This window comes from Thermobia domestica, chromosome 12 (assembly GCF_964235325.1).
Source record: "Thermobia domestica chromosome 12, izTheDome1.hap1.1, whole genome shotgun sequence".
NCBI lineage: Eukaryota > Metazoa > Arthropoda > Insecta > Zygentoma > Lepismatidae > Thermobia > Thermobia domestica.
Window position 1 is genome coordinate 226,759,343 of NC_137465.1, and position 16,817 is coordinate 226,776,159.

At 34.9% G+C, this 16,817-nt stretch overlaps 1 protein-coding gene across 1 annotated transcript in view; it reads right to left on the bottom strand.

Moving 5' to 3' along the window:
• Nucleotides 1–3,639: 3,639 nt before the first annotated feature.
• Nucleotides 3,640–16,817, bottom strand: part of LOC145665877 (retinol-binding protein pinta-like) — a 62,622-nt gene continuing 49,444 nt past the window's right edge. Inside the window, exons 3-7 of the mRNA XM_081732989.1 lie at nt 15,011–15,170; nt 8,661–8,919; nt 7,151–7,261; nt 5,104–5,209; nt 3,640–3,931 (exon numbers count right to left, since the gene is read on the bottom strand). Coding sequence (XP_081589115.1) covers nt 3,855–3,931; nt 5,104–5,209; nt 7,151–7,261; nt 8,661–8,919; nt 15,011–15,170 — 713 coding nt within the window. The 3' untranslated portion in view covers nt 3,640–3,854. The remainder of the gene's footprint in view (nt 3,932–5,103; nt 5,210–7,150; nt 7,262–8,660; nt 8,920–15,010; nt 15,171–16,817) is intronic.

Here is a 16,817-nt window from a genome sequence, read left to right on the forward strand (position 1 = left end):
TTGTAATTAATAATAATAATAATAATAATAATAATAATAATAATAATAATAATAATAATAATAATAATAATAATAATAATAATAATAATAATAATAATAATAATAATAATAATAAATATTGATTGATAGAACGTATCAAATTAAAATTGGAACCCACATATTGTTGTTAGTCAATATGAGGTTGAAGCTAAAATTTTGCAAAAAGTTGATAATATAAGAGATCTAGAAGTAATGTTTGACAGTTCCTTATGTTTTAATGAATACAGAATATATGTAACGTTACAGAATATATGTAACGAAGCGAAGAAAATGGTTTCTGTTCAATCAATGGCCCGCTTTTTCTCAACTAGATGGATATATACTTTAATACAAACTGTTAGTTAGATCTAAATTAGAATACGCATCAATTATTTGAAACAGCTTAACACAGACACACACAAATAGAATTGAAAGGCTACAAAAATGTTTTATAAAAATACTTTGTTGTAAGTTAGTTTATATTACTATGATAAGACATTAGGCAGTTTTATACGTATTTTTTATGATCAAAAATACGAAGAAATTTGACATTAGGTATGCACAAAAAAGTTTTCTTCTTATTATTATTTTTACTAACGTATGCTGTAAAATTTGAAATTATAGTGTTAGTGTGCCAAAAACTGAGAAAAATTTTAAAAGGCTGCTATATTGAGTCTAGTAAGTTTAGAAATGAAAGAATTTGTCAAATATTAGTGGCGTGCAACTGGTAAAATAAGTATGTAAGTTTCTATATAGAGAGAATTCCAGTATTTTTGCTATTTAATTTAATAGGATGCATACTCAGTATTTATTAAAACTACACTTACAATGAAACACTGAAATTGGAATTCAACTGTGAACATTTCGGTAAAAAAAAAATGCATTTGACACACACTTTAAAAACTTGTCGGACTTAATTTGAGAAAAACATGTTCTATGTGTCCAATAAGGAACAGAATTGTTTTCCACAATCTGAAGGTATAGTGAGATCCAGAAAATTAAAAACATAGATTCAAATTTTGTTGGCTGCTTACAAAAGGGATTGTAAGACACAGTTCAAAGTTTTCTCAGCTTAAATGTGTTTAGTAATGAAATAATGGCACAGATTTTAAATTTGTAGATAAGAAAATACCAAGGTCAAACTAGAGTTCAAATTCCACCATTTTTGTTCGATAGTTTACGTTTACTAGTGAAGTCAAATGCAACGCAGGTAAAAACCATATTCAAAGTAATGTTTAATTAATTATTAATCACCTTTTATATGATACCAGTTGATGCACAGAAAGAAAGGTATACGGGTGCAAGGAAAGTTTCGTTGAAAGACTACAGAAATTACATGAGTTATGATATTCAGAATGGAATCAAAAAGAGATGTAGTTCTACAAGAAACGTTAGTTTTGTTAAGGAATCTGTACTGAGGATGCAATGTTATTTTTTAACCGAAACGTTCAGTTGAATATAGATTGGAACTTTGTTTTCTTTTCTTCAAACTTTTCCATATTCTGATGACGAGATTTTCATATTGAAAGCTAAGTGTCTTTACTTAGTTCTTTCAGTGTATTTTTTGTTCATATCATATTTTATATATATAAAAGGTTCTTTCATGATAGCGACAAAAACACACTAAGTACTTTCGACACTAACTACTTGTCATCAGAATGTTGAAAGGAATACTAGAGATCAAGTCTGGTCTTCGTAACAATTGAATATATTGAATAATGTCTGATAAATGTCATTTTATACGCCGATACAGAGGATCTGCTTATTTCAACATCAATAAGTAATCTGGATTCCATATTGTTCGATGTCTTCCTTGTATCCTTGTGGTATGCAGCAGCAATCCAGCCACATACAATTAACTGACTCAGTAAATGCAGTTTGGATACAATCGCTTTATTTACGAGAGAGGATCATAAACCAAGGTTACAAGCCGATAATTCTGGAGTCTCATGTGTTATAGAGGAATAAGTAGTGTGCGGTAATTTTTTATACATGGAGTTGGCAACTGTGCAGAGTTTCAGTCACCCGCCACCTACAGCGTTAGTTGTAGGTAAACACAAATGGCGACTAGTTTGGAAAACTGGTCTCGCGAAGAAGTCTGCTCAGTTATTCGATTTCTGTGGGCGAAATACAGGATAGCCCAAAAGTAGGTATACAGTACCGTACTGATCAGCTTATTGCATCCTATATCATTTCTTATTGTCATCCATCAGATAAACTTAGTTTATTATTTGTTCTTAATGTGTTTTTACTTGCATCTTAAGCTCGGAAGAACCGAAGCAAATAAACCCATAAACTAGAATGTTATACTTGATCAATGCAGGGCTGTATACCTACTTTTGGGCCACCCTGTATGTAACCGCGCCTGAAATTCATCGGCAGCTGGTAGAGGTTTACGGAAAGATTATAATGTCAGCATGTCGCAGAATGGTGTAGAAAGTTTTCGGCCGGTAGAGAAGACGTCAGAGATGAGGAGGGCAGTGGCCAACCCAGCCGACATCAACAGATTTGAAACCAGCTCGTGTGCAGGAGATGATTCAGGACAACAGAAGGATCACGTTATGGTGGCTGATGGTAGAATTGGGAATGTCGTTCGGAAGTAGTTCGTCACATTGAGCACGAAGTTCTGCAGTACCGGAAAGAGGTTAAATACTTCGTGACAATATGGCTAAACACGCAAGGACAGGATTTTTACCAGAGGGGAATCTTCAAACTCATCCCACGATGCGACAAGTGCCTTAACCGGTATGGAAACCGGTATAACGTAATGTATATATATATATATATATATTATCTGTTGGCTGTATTGGTTGTATGAAATTATATGTACACATTTCACTGCAGGCTTTGTAATCTTACTTTCTGATCACCCCTCGTACCATTTCATGGTATAACGCTTTTCTTTGTATGAACATATGCTACAGACAGTGGCGTGTTTAGGGGGTGGATATCGAGCTTAAGCCCCCCCCCACCCCCGAAATAAATTTATTATATGCAAAACTTCATTAAACTTTGTTGCCACCCAAAAGGAAAAATATGAATGCTTATTGAGCTCCTCCGTGTCTAAGCGGTTAGCGTACGCGCCTTTGGCGTGAGAGGCCCGGGTTCGATTCCCGGCGAGAGCTTATGTGGTTCGGATTTCACGTTAATAAGTAGGTCCACGTCTCATATAGTCTCGCTGCTGAATGGGAGGTTGCACTCAAAATCAAGTCAAGTCAAGTCAAATCATGAGTGCTTCTTCACGTATTGTGCATACCCCTTCCCTCTCCCCCCCCCCCGAAACAAAATCCTAAACAATCCACTGGCTACAGATCTTTCCAGAAGTGTGTGAGAGTTAAGCATCGTTAACTACGCATAGTTCTTCCTAAAATATCACTTTGTATCTCAAATCTGAATACAGAATATGGGATGAGTCTCACCTGGGAATATGGAGGTAAGTCTGATATTATTGCATGTTAATTATTTTGTCATAGTCACAATAAGAATAGGTCTTGTTTTATAGAAAAAATATATTTTCTAGAAATATATCCATGTTTAACCGAGCATTTTTGTTTTTAGTGACAAATAGCTAAGTTAGACACAAAATTTGATCATCACGAAGAAACGGAAAAACATATATGCTACGTTTTACTACAATATATATAATTTATTAAAATGATGTACTTTGTACAGAACAGAATGATAAACTAATATAAAGTCTAATCTTAATTTGTTCTCAAACTTAAACAGTGAACAATGATTTTGATGATGTTACTATGCGTGTTAACACAATGCTGAATATTTCGTGCAACCCTTGTCCCATTGTCATCTTTATTTCGATTGTCTTCTGCCTGATGTCACTCAGGAAGAGCTTTATAATTTTCATCCTCTAGAAACCAATCTCGTTTATCTGTAACTCGCTTCTTCCAATAACCTAAAGGAAGATAAATCATGCAAGTAATAAGTAATAATAATGTCATACCAGAAACTAATAAAATACTTTAAATATTTACTTAACATAACGTTTGAGACATTTCTCATGTTATTGTAAATTAAAATACCTGTAATCAACACCAAAAGACACAGTTCCATTGAACAAAATAAGGAAATGTCTCTTTCAATTCTTACAGCTGTCATTATGAAGCTTAAAGGATAAGAAATGAGAATTAATCAGAAATTACTATTCCTATCAAAATGTAAAATAAAAAAGAAACCAGTTTATCATAATTAAAACAACCAAGTAGCACACTAAACATTGATCTAGTTTTCTTTAACAAATACTGGGATAATCTTATTGATAACTACTGAGAAATATCAGTACCGTCATCACGGAACAGATCCAGTTGCTTGTGTTAAACTATGTGGAAGGTAGACGTCTAGGACACGTCGTTAGAGATCTGATGTTCTAAAATTGCATCAATTTACTTTTAAATAGCACTTGTTCTATTTAGAATAAATAAATAAATAAAACCAAATGCCATTTATCATGTTGAATTGCACGTAACCGATGAAACGGGGCGTTGTTGAGACATACTAAATACCATGATTGTGTAATGTAATACAGGCCTAAGTTGGTACGTCTTTCTTCCTGCCATGATACACATTTGTTCTTGTTGGTGCTGTCTTGCAATTCAATGTATTTTATTACGGTTATCTTAGTGATTTTTTTATAGAATTCTAATTTGTCATTTTCAATCTAATTTCGTTGTTTTGTTTACCCTAACTAATGACGCTGTGTAATGTCGTTCAAACGATTAGTAGAAACACGTCTTTTCTTTGTTCAGTGAAATGATCTTACCATATAATTTTAAAAAAGCTTATTACGGTTAAATAATATTAGCACTATACAAAAAAACATAGAAAGACTTGAATTGACATACACAAGCCCTGTTCAGATCCAAAAGGATTCGCGGTGGGAGCCCATGTGGTTCAGTTCCCACGTTAAACTGTAGGTCCACGTCTCATATAGGCTCGGTGCTAAACGGGTCGCTAAACTCCAAATCGACCAATCAAAAGGATTTTCATCCTAAAAGAAGAAAATTGTATACCTGGCTTGTAAAATATACGAATTTTTGTTAATTGTCTTAAACATGTTTGCATACTTACTTATAAAATCTTGTAATTTTCCATTTGTTCCACCATATTCCTCTGGAAGTACTTCTATGGGAACTTTCTGATGTAAAGAAGTTATATTCTTACCATACACATGTACCTAGAGAAAGAAAAAAATGTTTAATTATTCCGAAGAAAAGTGAATAAAATATTCAAAACTTTAAAATTTGTGAAGGTTCCTTGAAATCTTTACGCCTTCTGTTAAGGTCAAGTCGTACTCAGAAAGAAAAGATAATTGCTTGCCTTTAAAATAAATTTATTGGAAATAAGCAACATTATCCAATACAAACTTGAGAATTTCGTGAGAGAGGAGTTCTGGCCTTAATATCCCCCTTGTATACTGCCTTGGTTAAAATAGTTCCATTTTTAAAAACAACTTTCTCATTAGCCAAAATTCTCTGCAATTATAATTTACTTCTTCACAAAAGTACAAAAACTATCTTAAATCTAAGAAGTAGATTTTGTTGCATTTCCCTAATATCTTTCAAACATATTTTAACAAGCTTTATTTAATTTTAAAAACTTATTATTAATTAAATCTGAAAGTACGTAAGTCAACTTCCATCTTACAAGCAACTTCCATCATTGAACAGATTTTGTGAAGATGAGTAGATCACACATACGACTTCATCATCAGAGCTAGGTTTAAATTATCATTGCAAAGTACTATGTTCATCTGCCTACTAGATCCTTTCAACTAAACAGCAGACTCTGTCCTTGGCACCCATATCTATGTCTAAGAGCAAGGAATTAAACTATGACTCTTCTGTTAAACTTAACTATACATTTACAATATATATGTATGCCTGTATATTTTAGCAATCTAAAATTCTACGTAACCCTTCTCTAATTTACGATTTACGTTGCAAACTTCTATCTTATCTTTCTCCTTGTAAAGAAAGGTTTGTATTTCTAAACTTCAATCGATCAAATTAAATAATGATAATAATAATAATAATAATAATAATAATAATAATAATAATAATAATAATAATAATAATAATAATAATAATAATAATAATAATAATAATAATAATAATAATAAAACGAATAGTAACATTCGTTGTAACAGTGTAATACATTCCGACCTTAAATTTTAGATATACGATTGTTCTGAAAAAAGAAGAAAAGAATATAGTATTGTGTACATATATGTTGTAATTTCAACTTCCAAATCCGCCAAGGAGTCGAATTTTTAAATAAAATCTGCCATTTAAAAAAAATCGACATTTTGAGCTACGTATGAAACTAAGAAACATTTGTTTCAAACATTTAAAAAAAAATGTTTCCTTTGCCCTGAAAATAGCAATAATAGTGTCATGAAAAAATAAGTGTAACACGTAGGTCATGCATTCATTCATTCCTTCAGGAACATGAACTTCGTCAAAATATTAAATACCACGATCACAGTTTTCCTAAGCTGTTTTCCGAAAGTTCGTAATCCACAACAGTATTCAGTTAATCAGTTGCACCTTAGAACACTGTGATTCCGATTAATGTTAAAGTGTAGGCGAAATGGACGCTGAGTAACAATCATTGACTTTTTTAACGTCTCTACGTTGAATGGTTGAAGTTTAGCTAACCAACCCTTCATGGCGATTGAAATTATTTGAGCTAGCTACAATGTCACAGTCAAAATCAACACTCACGTCTGTGCAGAATTTATCTGGAAAAGAGAGAAAGAAAAAGGAAAGCTCACATACACATGGAAAGTATCTGAAAAAACGTAAAAATGTAATTTTCTATAAGGTAGGTGCGGTATATTTGATAATTAATTGTTGTGAGTAAAACACTTGGAGTTATATAGTTCAATTGGAAAATAAAAGATCATATGTGAAATAATCACACTGACCACAATTTCAACTTGGCTCGGAATCATGGAACTCTAAGGATAAACAAAGCATTCTAGGAAAAACTACCACTTCGCATTTAAAAAAAAAAAAAAAAATCTACTTCTTCTCTAAAGAGATCACTTTCAGTTGATTTCGGAAGTTAAAAGACAACATATGAAGTACGACTAACGACCTCGCCCTACACTTACCCGCTTTCTTAGTTTTTCTTTCATAAACCGTCTGAAAATATTGAGAACAACATTAACATGTGGAGGTGAGTGAATGAAGTCCATGCTCCTTGTTCGTACAGGGTAACAGTCCTGTAAGAAAAATAAGAGAGATGCTAACATAATTACACAATGTAATGGTTTTTCAATGTAATTATTTTTAAAAAAGTAAGCGAATAGAACTGTACAGATGACATGGAAATAGTCTGACTACAGCGCCATAGTGGCAATATATGGAACTACAGCTATTCGAATTTTTCGTCACGCGTTATATGCTTCAGTTATAAAGCTGAAATCGAAGTGGTCGGAGAAAAATGTAATATTTAGTTAGTGAAAAGTATATTCAAAATTTTTTATAAGGCAACTACATTGAAGGAATTGTTTCTGGAGTATAAAAAAGGCAACTATTTGATAATGTGGTAGATGCAAGATACAAATTATATTCTGGGAGTTTTAATACTTATATATTTTTCTTGAAATAAGTGGTTTAATATGTTATTTAAAGGAATGTATGTTGATTCCTGAATTCATGATTGAACTTGTATTCTAATAGGCCTTGCTTAACTTTGGTCAGTTAAAAGCTAAACGATTTGAATGCCATTAATCTCTGAAGATATAGTTTATAATTAGAGAATTTAAAGCGAGAAAGGTATGTTCGTTCCCTTGTCATTTGCTATTTGATGCAATTTTTTGAGAAAGATTTATAATAAAATAGAATTATTTAGAAATTTGCTTTCTAATTTAACCTTACTAAAAGTTCTTAATAATAGGGTCATATCTACATGAAATTTTGGACTTATATATATATATATATATATATATATATATATATATATATATATATATATATATATTGAAAAGTTCGACTATTCCTAGCTATTATTATTATTATATTAATACTGACAGAATATTTAATGACGAGGGGGATAAATCAATCCTCATCGGCCAGTGATGTTGCGGTATTTGAATGTCAATATTTAACGCACGTTACAGCAAAAGTTTGCAATAGAAATATCCTTTGCTCAAAAACTCTTTTTTCCTAAAAGAACTAACTACGTGTATAATTACACAATTTACTTGAATTCTGCACAGTGAAACACACAATGTAAAACCGAAAATAACCACAAAAAAGTTAATGAAAGGATGATATAAACTAAGTTTTGCCTTCTCTTTTTACATAATTTTACATATTCATACAGTATATAAAATATTACTATGATTTTTTTTTATTTTGGCAACAAAACACTTTAAAATGTTTCGGCAACAAATGCCATAAACAAAAAAATGTAGAAAACGAAAATAAATAAAGAAATTAAATTGTTTTAAGGTATAGTGCAGAATTAATAATGCTTTAATACATGTTACTTAAGAAAACATATAGGGGTTTATAGCTATTTATATTTATTATAATGAACATATATACTATTAGACTTAACTATATTACATCACTTTCTAAATGTTAAACCCTTAAAACAAATTTTCTACTAATTACCTGCCAAGCATGGACAGCTTTTTTGATCATTCCTGGTGTTAATTGCAAAGCATGGCTTAACGTGACTCCAGAAAGGTCAAAAATTGCAACCACTCCATAAATCGAGCAAAGTTCATCCTCTTCTATCAGAAGATCCATGATCATTTTTCCTATTTTAAATACATCGTTCTGCTTATGTTGCCGTGGATTATGAACTGCAACTCGTATAACGACGACACGACGACCCTCTGGATCTCTGTCTGGAAGTGGGATGAAAGTGCTGAAATGAATATTTAGTATCATCAGTAGCATGTTTTGCCAACACTAGCGAGAAACTTGTTGCAAATTAGAATTTTTTTTCATGCATTACGATCGTCCACTGATCTGTTCGTTCTGGATGTAAGAATAGCTTTTCTTAATATCCTCCATAAATAGTAATTGTCTTCTCTTTGCCGTCCTTTAATTCACCAAGGAATTGTGGAATGTCTGGAATTTTAATTTATTTTTGTTTCGATCTAAACATCATAAACTATATTTAGAAAACACTTCAGATATTTTTGAATTCACAGAAGAGTTGTGACATCTGGAAAAATTGAACTGTGTAGTGGTTTTATACACACACCCAAAACACGTCCGTTTAGACATCTTCCCCCATCTCTTCCGTATTTCACCAAAATAATCTAATAAGTTTATGCAATGTTTGTGTACGGAAAACTAAAGTCGGCAATTTTAAGGTATTCAAAAACTAATCTGGCCAATTGTTGTTAGTGGAGGGGTTGACATATAAATATCTCACACTTCTTATTGTGTACAAATGAAAACTTTGTGTGCACAAACGTGCATAAATGATGCACTAACGATTGAGACCACTTTGGTGCCAATCGGTGTTGGTGGAGAAGTTGATGCATAAACGAGATACCCTAATATCTCACGCTTTCTGTTGTGTACAAACGAAAATTTTGTGTGCACAAACGATGCACTAACCACTGAGACCATTTTGAAGCCAATCGGCAGGGGGAGGATGCCGCTTAGACAGATTCCCAAATTAGTTTTTGAATAAATTGTTTTGTGCACAAATAATTGAGAGTATTTTGATGAAATTAATAGGAGGTGGGGGATAAAGTTTTATTTCAAGACGTGATTTATTTATGTTTGATACGAGCTGCTTCAAATCTCTCGAAGTATCCTGGAAGAAGTCTGGAGCAACAGATACATTTCGACGAATGTATCTTGGGAAATTTTTAGCATGGTACAGGGTCGCTACTCCTCAAAACGCTGTCAGGGTTTAAGGTAACAGTAGTCAGTTCGTATGATCCAAACGTGTTCCCAGAAACCACGTTTGCTCCTAGTTTAATCTCCGAGAAATTGAAAGATGTCCACAAGCCTGTAACTGATAAAGAACTTACAGACACAACTTTACAGAAAATAAAAATCCAGCTCCGATAAATGGGTACCCAGCTCAGAATCGTATACATCATGTTGAACATCAGAGATCATTACAAACTCCCAAGGGTAGCTTTTTGAATCAAATAGTGAGGCTGAGATTTTGTTAACCATAGATTCAGTGGTTACAGGTACGCAGAAAATCATTTAACAACAAAACAGTTATTCTGAAGCAAGAATTACTGGTAGAATTCAGAAGGATCTTCTACAGGTGATTCACATACTTCAAAGAAAATCAGAAAGATGGAATAAAGATGAAATTAAATACAGCAGTGGACTATCCAGACAATTCGAAAGAGGTGTTTGTCAGCTACAGAGAAGAAGAACCGTCATAAAAACAATTTTGTGGTGATTGTGAAGTGTTTTATTACTACCAGCAAAAGGAAATAAGATCGAGGATTCAATGTGTGGAGTGCAAAATGTGGCTTCATGAAAACAGTCTGGGAAGTGTGTGTCAGTAGCTGGACTCTACTAGTAATATGAAGACGGCTGTACATTGTTGAACGATGAATAGTTTTCTGCAGTCAAGGGCGCCCATCAGGGGGGCAAGGTGGGGCGCTTGCCCCTCTCTAGAGGGAATTGTACTTCGGAAGATCGAAAACCCAATAGATTTTTTAAGAATAGTTACAGCAAAATTTGAAACTACATTTGAAATGTTGCTTATACTTGCCCCTTCCCCCTGGAAACCACAACTTGGGCACCCTTGTCTAAAGTACACGTGCATTAGGTAAATCTACAGAGAAGGTATATTTGTTAAAGTTAATGGCTCGTTGTGTATTTTTACTTGCTGCAGACTTCTTTATTCTGTGTCCGATTAAGTTCTCTTATAATATTGGGTTAAAAACTTGTCACTTAAATGTATGTTTCTATTTGTAAATCCTGAACTTGTAAGTGCTGATATTATCTTCAGATGTTTGTAATATCGCAGTTTTACTTATCGTAAAACATCAATAAATTACACCTGGTTTCTAACATTGAACATTCAGCTGGTGGTCATTTTAGAACAAGGTTCTAGGTAGTTTATGTATTATTTCCTTCTTTTCCTTGAAAATCAGTGAATTATTTCAATATTCCGAATTAGTGGCGATATTCGCATCATTAACCATATTATGGATTTTATAGAATGAAAAGCAATCAAAATGTGCGCTTGAAAATTGTATGGGAGTTCATAGATCAAGCACGTGTAATCAACATTTTAATATAAAACTGCAAACATGTAAGTCTGTAAGTAACTAACAATATTTGCATATCCCCTCTAGAAAATACATAGTCTCAATCCACTTATTTTAGTGACTGAAATTATTTTATTTATTTATTTGTTCATTACGTCACACTATACCTTGTAAGCTAAAGAATATGGTGATGATGAGAATGAATGAAATGGTGGAATGAAGAAAATGGGAGAACTGTGAGAAAACCCATGCACACGGTGTTTGTCCACTTTGATGCAAGCTGGGATCTAACCACGAATACCACGACCACAAGTGACCACTGTGCCACCGCGGCCCCTTCCCAAAAAAGAATTAAGTGTGCTGTTAGAAATAAATTATATTTTCTTAACTTAAAAAATCCACTTAACACTCCTAAACCATAAATGTGTAATTTTATTATTTCTTTTTATTATAACGAAATTGTGTTCCTTCCTTTATTCTCTGCAAATTCTTTTAGAACTTTGTTCAAGTTCAAACTCCTGCTAATTTCAAATTCAACAGACAACATTGCCAAAGTGTTTAAACGTTCTTCTTGAATTGATTATCTCAGCTAACTTTTGATCAGCTTCAACTTGGAAATACTCCTTTTTCCAGATGGGGGGCGCGGTGGCTCAGTGGTAGAGCGTTCACCTCTGGTGCTTGAGGTCCCGGGTTCGATCCCAGCCCCCGCCAAGTGAACTTTGTGGTGGACAAACACCGTGCTCGTGGGTTTTCTCGGGGTACTCCCGTTTCCTCCCACTTTCTTCATTCCACCATTTCACTCATCTCTCATTATCACCGTCTTCTTAACCTAACCGGCATAACCGTGGGACGTAAAACTTACAGATTTCATTTTCCTTTCTCCAGATGTCACAATTACTGAGCTTGCCTAAAAGATGGTATATCGTTATGTGTTCTGGTGTCTATTTGACAAGTGCAGAGTGCGGGGGCCTTTTTTTAGGTGCGGTACCCAATTGGAAGCAATCGGTTTAATCGGCTTTAGTCTGGTCCTCGAATAACTGAGTAATGATTGTAGACACAAAGACCAAACTGTAGTTTGAATTCAAGGACTAAATTTATTTTTGTTTCCATCCAAACATCATACACTACATTTAGGAAACGATTCACATTTACTTGAATTCACAGAAGACCTGTGACATACGTATGTGGAAAATACTAACACAAATGCTAAACTATATAGTGATTGTAGACGTGGGCGCACGCAGAAAATTTTCTAAGGGGGGCATCTCCCTCGTTGCTATATTACGTTTGATACTTTTTATTTGTATTAAGAAAATCTTAAGAAATTTAAGTTGTTTTCGTGAGCCAGGGGAGAGCCCGGGCCCCTGCCCCCACCTTCGGGCGCCCGTGATTGTAGACACAAGGATCAAAGTGTAGCTTGTATCCAAGAGCCTAATTTATGTTTGATGTTTCGACCTACTGCATTTAGAAACAACTCAAATTTCTTTAATTTGCAGAATTGTGATCTGTGTAGAGCTTTCGAACATAAATGTTGCACAGTGTACCTGTAAATACAAGGATTGTAAATACAGGGATCACACTATTGTACAAACACTATAGTTGACATTTTGAAATAAAAATAAACGAGTCTTTGTCTGTATCGCTATTTTAAGAACATCTTAAAGAAAAAATCAACATCAGAATCACTGAATAAAAAATCAGACGGTAGTTGTGTTGAGATTTTGCCAAAACTTTCAACCTAAATCCATACAATAAGTTGAATGAGTCGCTTGGTTTTCGTGGATATGAATTATCAAATACAAGTAATCATGAACATACTAACCAGTAATTAAGTTTTTGTCTTCAAAGTACATCGTTATAGCCGCTTATATAAAACTAACTCTGGCAAGATCAATGAATAAAAAATAATTTCAACGTTCATATTCATACATACATATAAAAATGCAGACATGCTCAAACAACAGAGTTAGAAACATGCAAACATAATTTGCATTTCATTTTTAGCATTGCGATATCACGGTCAGTGGTAGAACTTCATCAAGCAAGGGCACAAACTCTCAATCTCATATGCTTTCAGGACATGCGTGATATACAGGGTGTTAATGAACTATACCGACAAACTGCAAGAGGTGATTTCTGATATCAAAATAAGAAAAAAGTTAATGTCCGATCGTCGACTAACTGTCCATGAAATTATGGGATGGTTAAACGTTTCCATAGGCTCATGTCTTCAAACCTGACACGAAGATGTAGGGAAGTGTGTGGTTCGGCGAAATTCGTGCTAAGTATTCTCACACAGGACCAGAAGGACGCTCTTATATAGTCAGTAGGGAACTGGAGGAAACAGCTGCCAACAATTCGACATTCCTACCTAGTATCACAGAGGATGAATTGTGAGTTTGTGTGTGTGTGTGTTTGGGTCTTGCATTAGGAATGTGTTGTGACAAGTGAGCATGAACAATGGCGTTTTCACCATGACAATGTTCAGTGTTACACTTCAGGAAAGGTGTCCGACTTCTTGGCCAAAAACAACAAAAATTCTGCCATACACCATTCCCTCCCCCCTATACCCACCTGTTTTTTTCCTGTTCCCTACATAGAAATCCACCTTAAGAGGCCCCATCACAGTGAAATTAAAATACCGTTAATTTTCCAGTAGTTACGTGATATCTTCAAATAGATAAAAGATAATTAAAAAATGGAACAAGAGCTCGCTAGACAATATTATTTTACATAAGATACCGTTATCATGACTCACTTATCTGCTTTCGATTTCCAGCCATTTAGAAAATCGGCATTTAATTTCGCGTCTCTAAATGGCTGCAAACGGAAAGCCACTAAGAGGCTCGTGATACCGGTACCTCATGCAAAATAATATTACCTAGCGCGCTCTTGTTCCACATTTCGATTATCTTTTATCTATTTAAAGACATCACATAATTACTGTAAAATTAGCGATATTTTAATTTCACAGTGATTAAGCCTCTTAAAAGAGAAATAATTTGACAACCCATCCAGGAAATCCGGAATGGCATGTGAGTGAACTACGGAGCACTCCACAACAGACAGTCCATGACTACTTCCAGCCAGGGATGAAAGTGGATCTGAAAAGGTAGAGGGACGGTAGGTAGCGGCATAATGCCGTTTCCCCTGCCTATCTTTGCCCATTGTATTTTTTTTTTTTTTTTTTTTTAGGAACTGGGAGGACGCCGTACATATTTTTTCGAGGTGAAGGGACGGCGTTTCCCCGCACTTTTAATCCTTGCTTCCAGCATTGGCGATAACACATGTGAATCTGTGTATAGATGGAATAGGAAAATAATTTAAAGGGTATAAACGCGAGTGATAAGTCATCCCTATGATTGTTTACACTACAGCATCAACCTTGGAGTTAAATGAAAAGCCTTGTATTTAGTTTAGTTTTCACGAACACCTCATTCAATGATCTAACATTAATATACAGCAGCACATATTTTGTCCGAGAATCTCCACTAATTTTTAAGCATTGATTGACTTTCTCTTTTTTTCCTTCTTTTCAAACATGTCGGCGTCTTTGACACTGCTATTGGCCTGACCTCTTTGACAGAGCATCTGTGAATAGCGAATTACAAATTTGGCTACAATAAAAAAAAAAAAAAAATCCGACAATCTTCTTTTATACATTTACATATATGACTGTTTCTTGCAACACTGGTCAATATCCGTATATGAAAATTCGCTTATCGTTAATATTGAAGAGTTGCCATCTTGACTTACCCAAGGTCAAGAAGCTCTTGAAGTTCAGGTAATGTGGGATCTCTTTTGGTAAACCACTCTGGCACTTGACGACGCATTTCGTAATAATTCCTGATCTTGCATTTTGTTTTCTCCTGGTCAAACTTACAACCTCTCAAAAACCGAAGAATGGATAAATCGTCTGCAAAAGATGTAAAAACATAATGTGTGACACATTCATTAAAAATTTATTTATAATAATCCTTCACGTTCTTAAACGCTTTAGATAAAGTCTGAAGTAAACTACCTAATCTTACAATCCATAAATGTCTATGGTCGGCCAATCACATAAATGTCTAACTTATACATAAGTATTGCCTGCTGATCGGTTTAAATTGCCCTTACTTTTAGCTTTTGGATCGGAATTCTCTACCTGATAACTGAAGCATCTTCCCAATAACCTTACAACTTGTGGTTAACATCATAAAATCCTTGTCCCACTGAAATCGAACCCAGGATCACGCTCATCAAAGGCACGCGAACTATCCATTTGGTTGTACAGTACACACTGAAGAATATTCAACGAACTTGAAAAGTTTGTTATTGAATTCTCTATGGCCGCGCGCGTGTGTGCGTGTGTGTGTTTGTATTTGTCCGTTATTTGCGAATTTTTCAATTTTGAGCCCTTCATTCGATACAGCATTAAAACCTATCTAAAGAAATGACGGAATTTTATGCGTCACTGTTACCATTCCCGAGATATTGGCCAAAAAATGGCCGATTTCGGGAGATTTAACGAGCCATATCTCGGAAGCCGTAAGTCATACAGAAATCATATTGGAGTTGATCAATAGGGAACCGGTCAAAACCCCCACAGCCAAAACCCCCACACTCAAGAAATGTCAAAACGCCCACACAAACGGTCATAACCCCCACACAAATGGACAAATCTCCCAAACGCACGAACGGTCAAAACCCCCACAGCCAAAACTCCCACACTCAAGAAATGTCAAAACGCCCACACGATCGGTCATAACCCCCACACAAATGGACAAAACTCCCAAATACACGAACGGTCATAACCCCCACAGCCAAAACCCCCACACTGGTAGTCGGTCATAACCTCCAACGGTCATAACTCCCACACAAATGGACAAAACAGCCACACATAGCAACGGTCACAATCCCCACATAAATGGACAAAAACCCCACACAAATAGACAAAACCCCCACACTCTGAAATGATCCTGGTTGCATGTATTGCCCTTGTACTTTTTAATAACATTTTTTATTCCACTTAAACTGATGTTGCAACTATTCTTCTTGGGCGTCATAAAGAGCTGCAACAAATACGTGAAATGACGATCATTTCAGAGTGTGGGGGATTTGTCCGATTTTGTGAGAGTTTTGTCCATTTATGTGGGGATTATGACCGTTGCTATGTGTGGCTGTTTTGTCCATTTGTGTGGGGGTTATGACCGATTGTGTGGGCGTTTTGACATTTTTTGAGTGTGGGGGTTTTGGCTGTGGGGGTTTTGACCGTTCGTGCGTTTGGGAGATTTGTCCATTTGTGTGGGGGTTATGACCGATCGTGTGGGCGTTTTGACATTTCTTGAGTGTGGGGGTTTTGGCTGTGGGGGTTTTGACCGTTCGTGCGTTTGGGAGATTTGTTATTTTGTGTGGGGGTTATGACCGTTTGTGTGGGTGTTTTGACATTTCTTGAGTGTGGGGGTTTTGGCTGTGGGGGTTTTGACCGTTCGTGCGTTTGGGAGATTTGTCCATTTGTGTGGGGGTTATGACCGTTTGTGTGGGGGTTTTGACATTTCTTGAGTGTGGGGGTTTTGGCTGT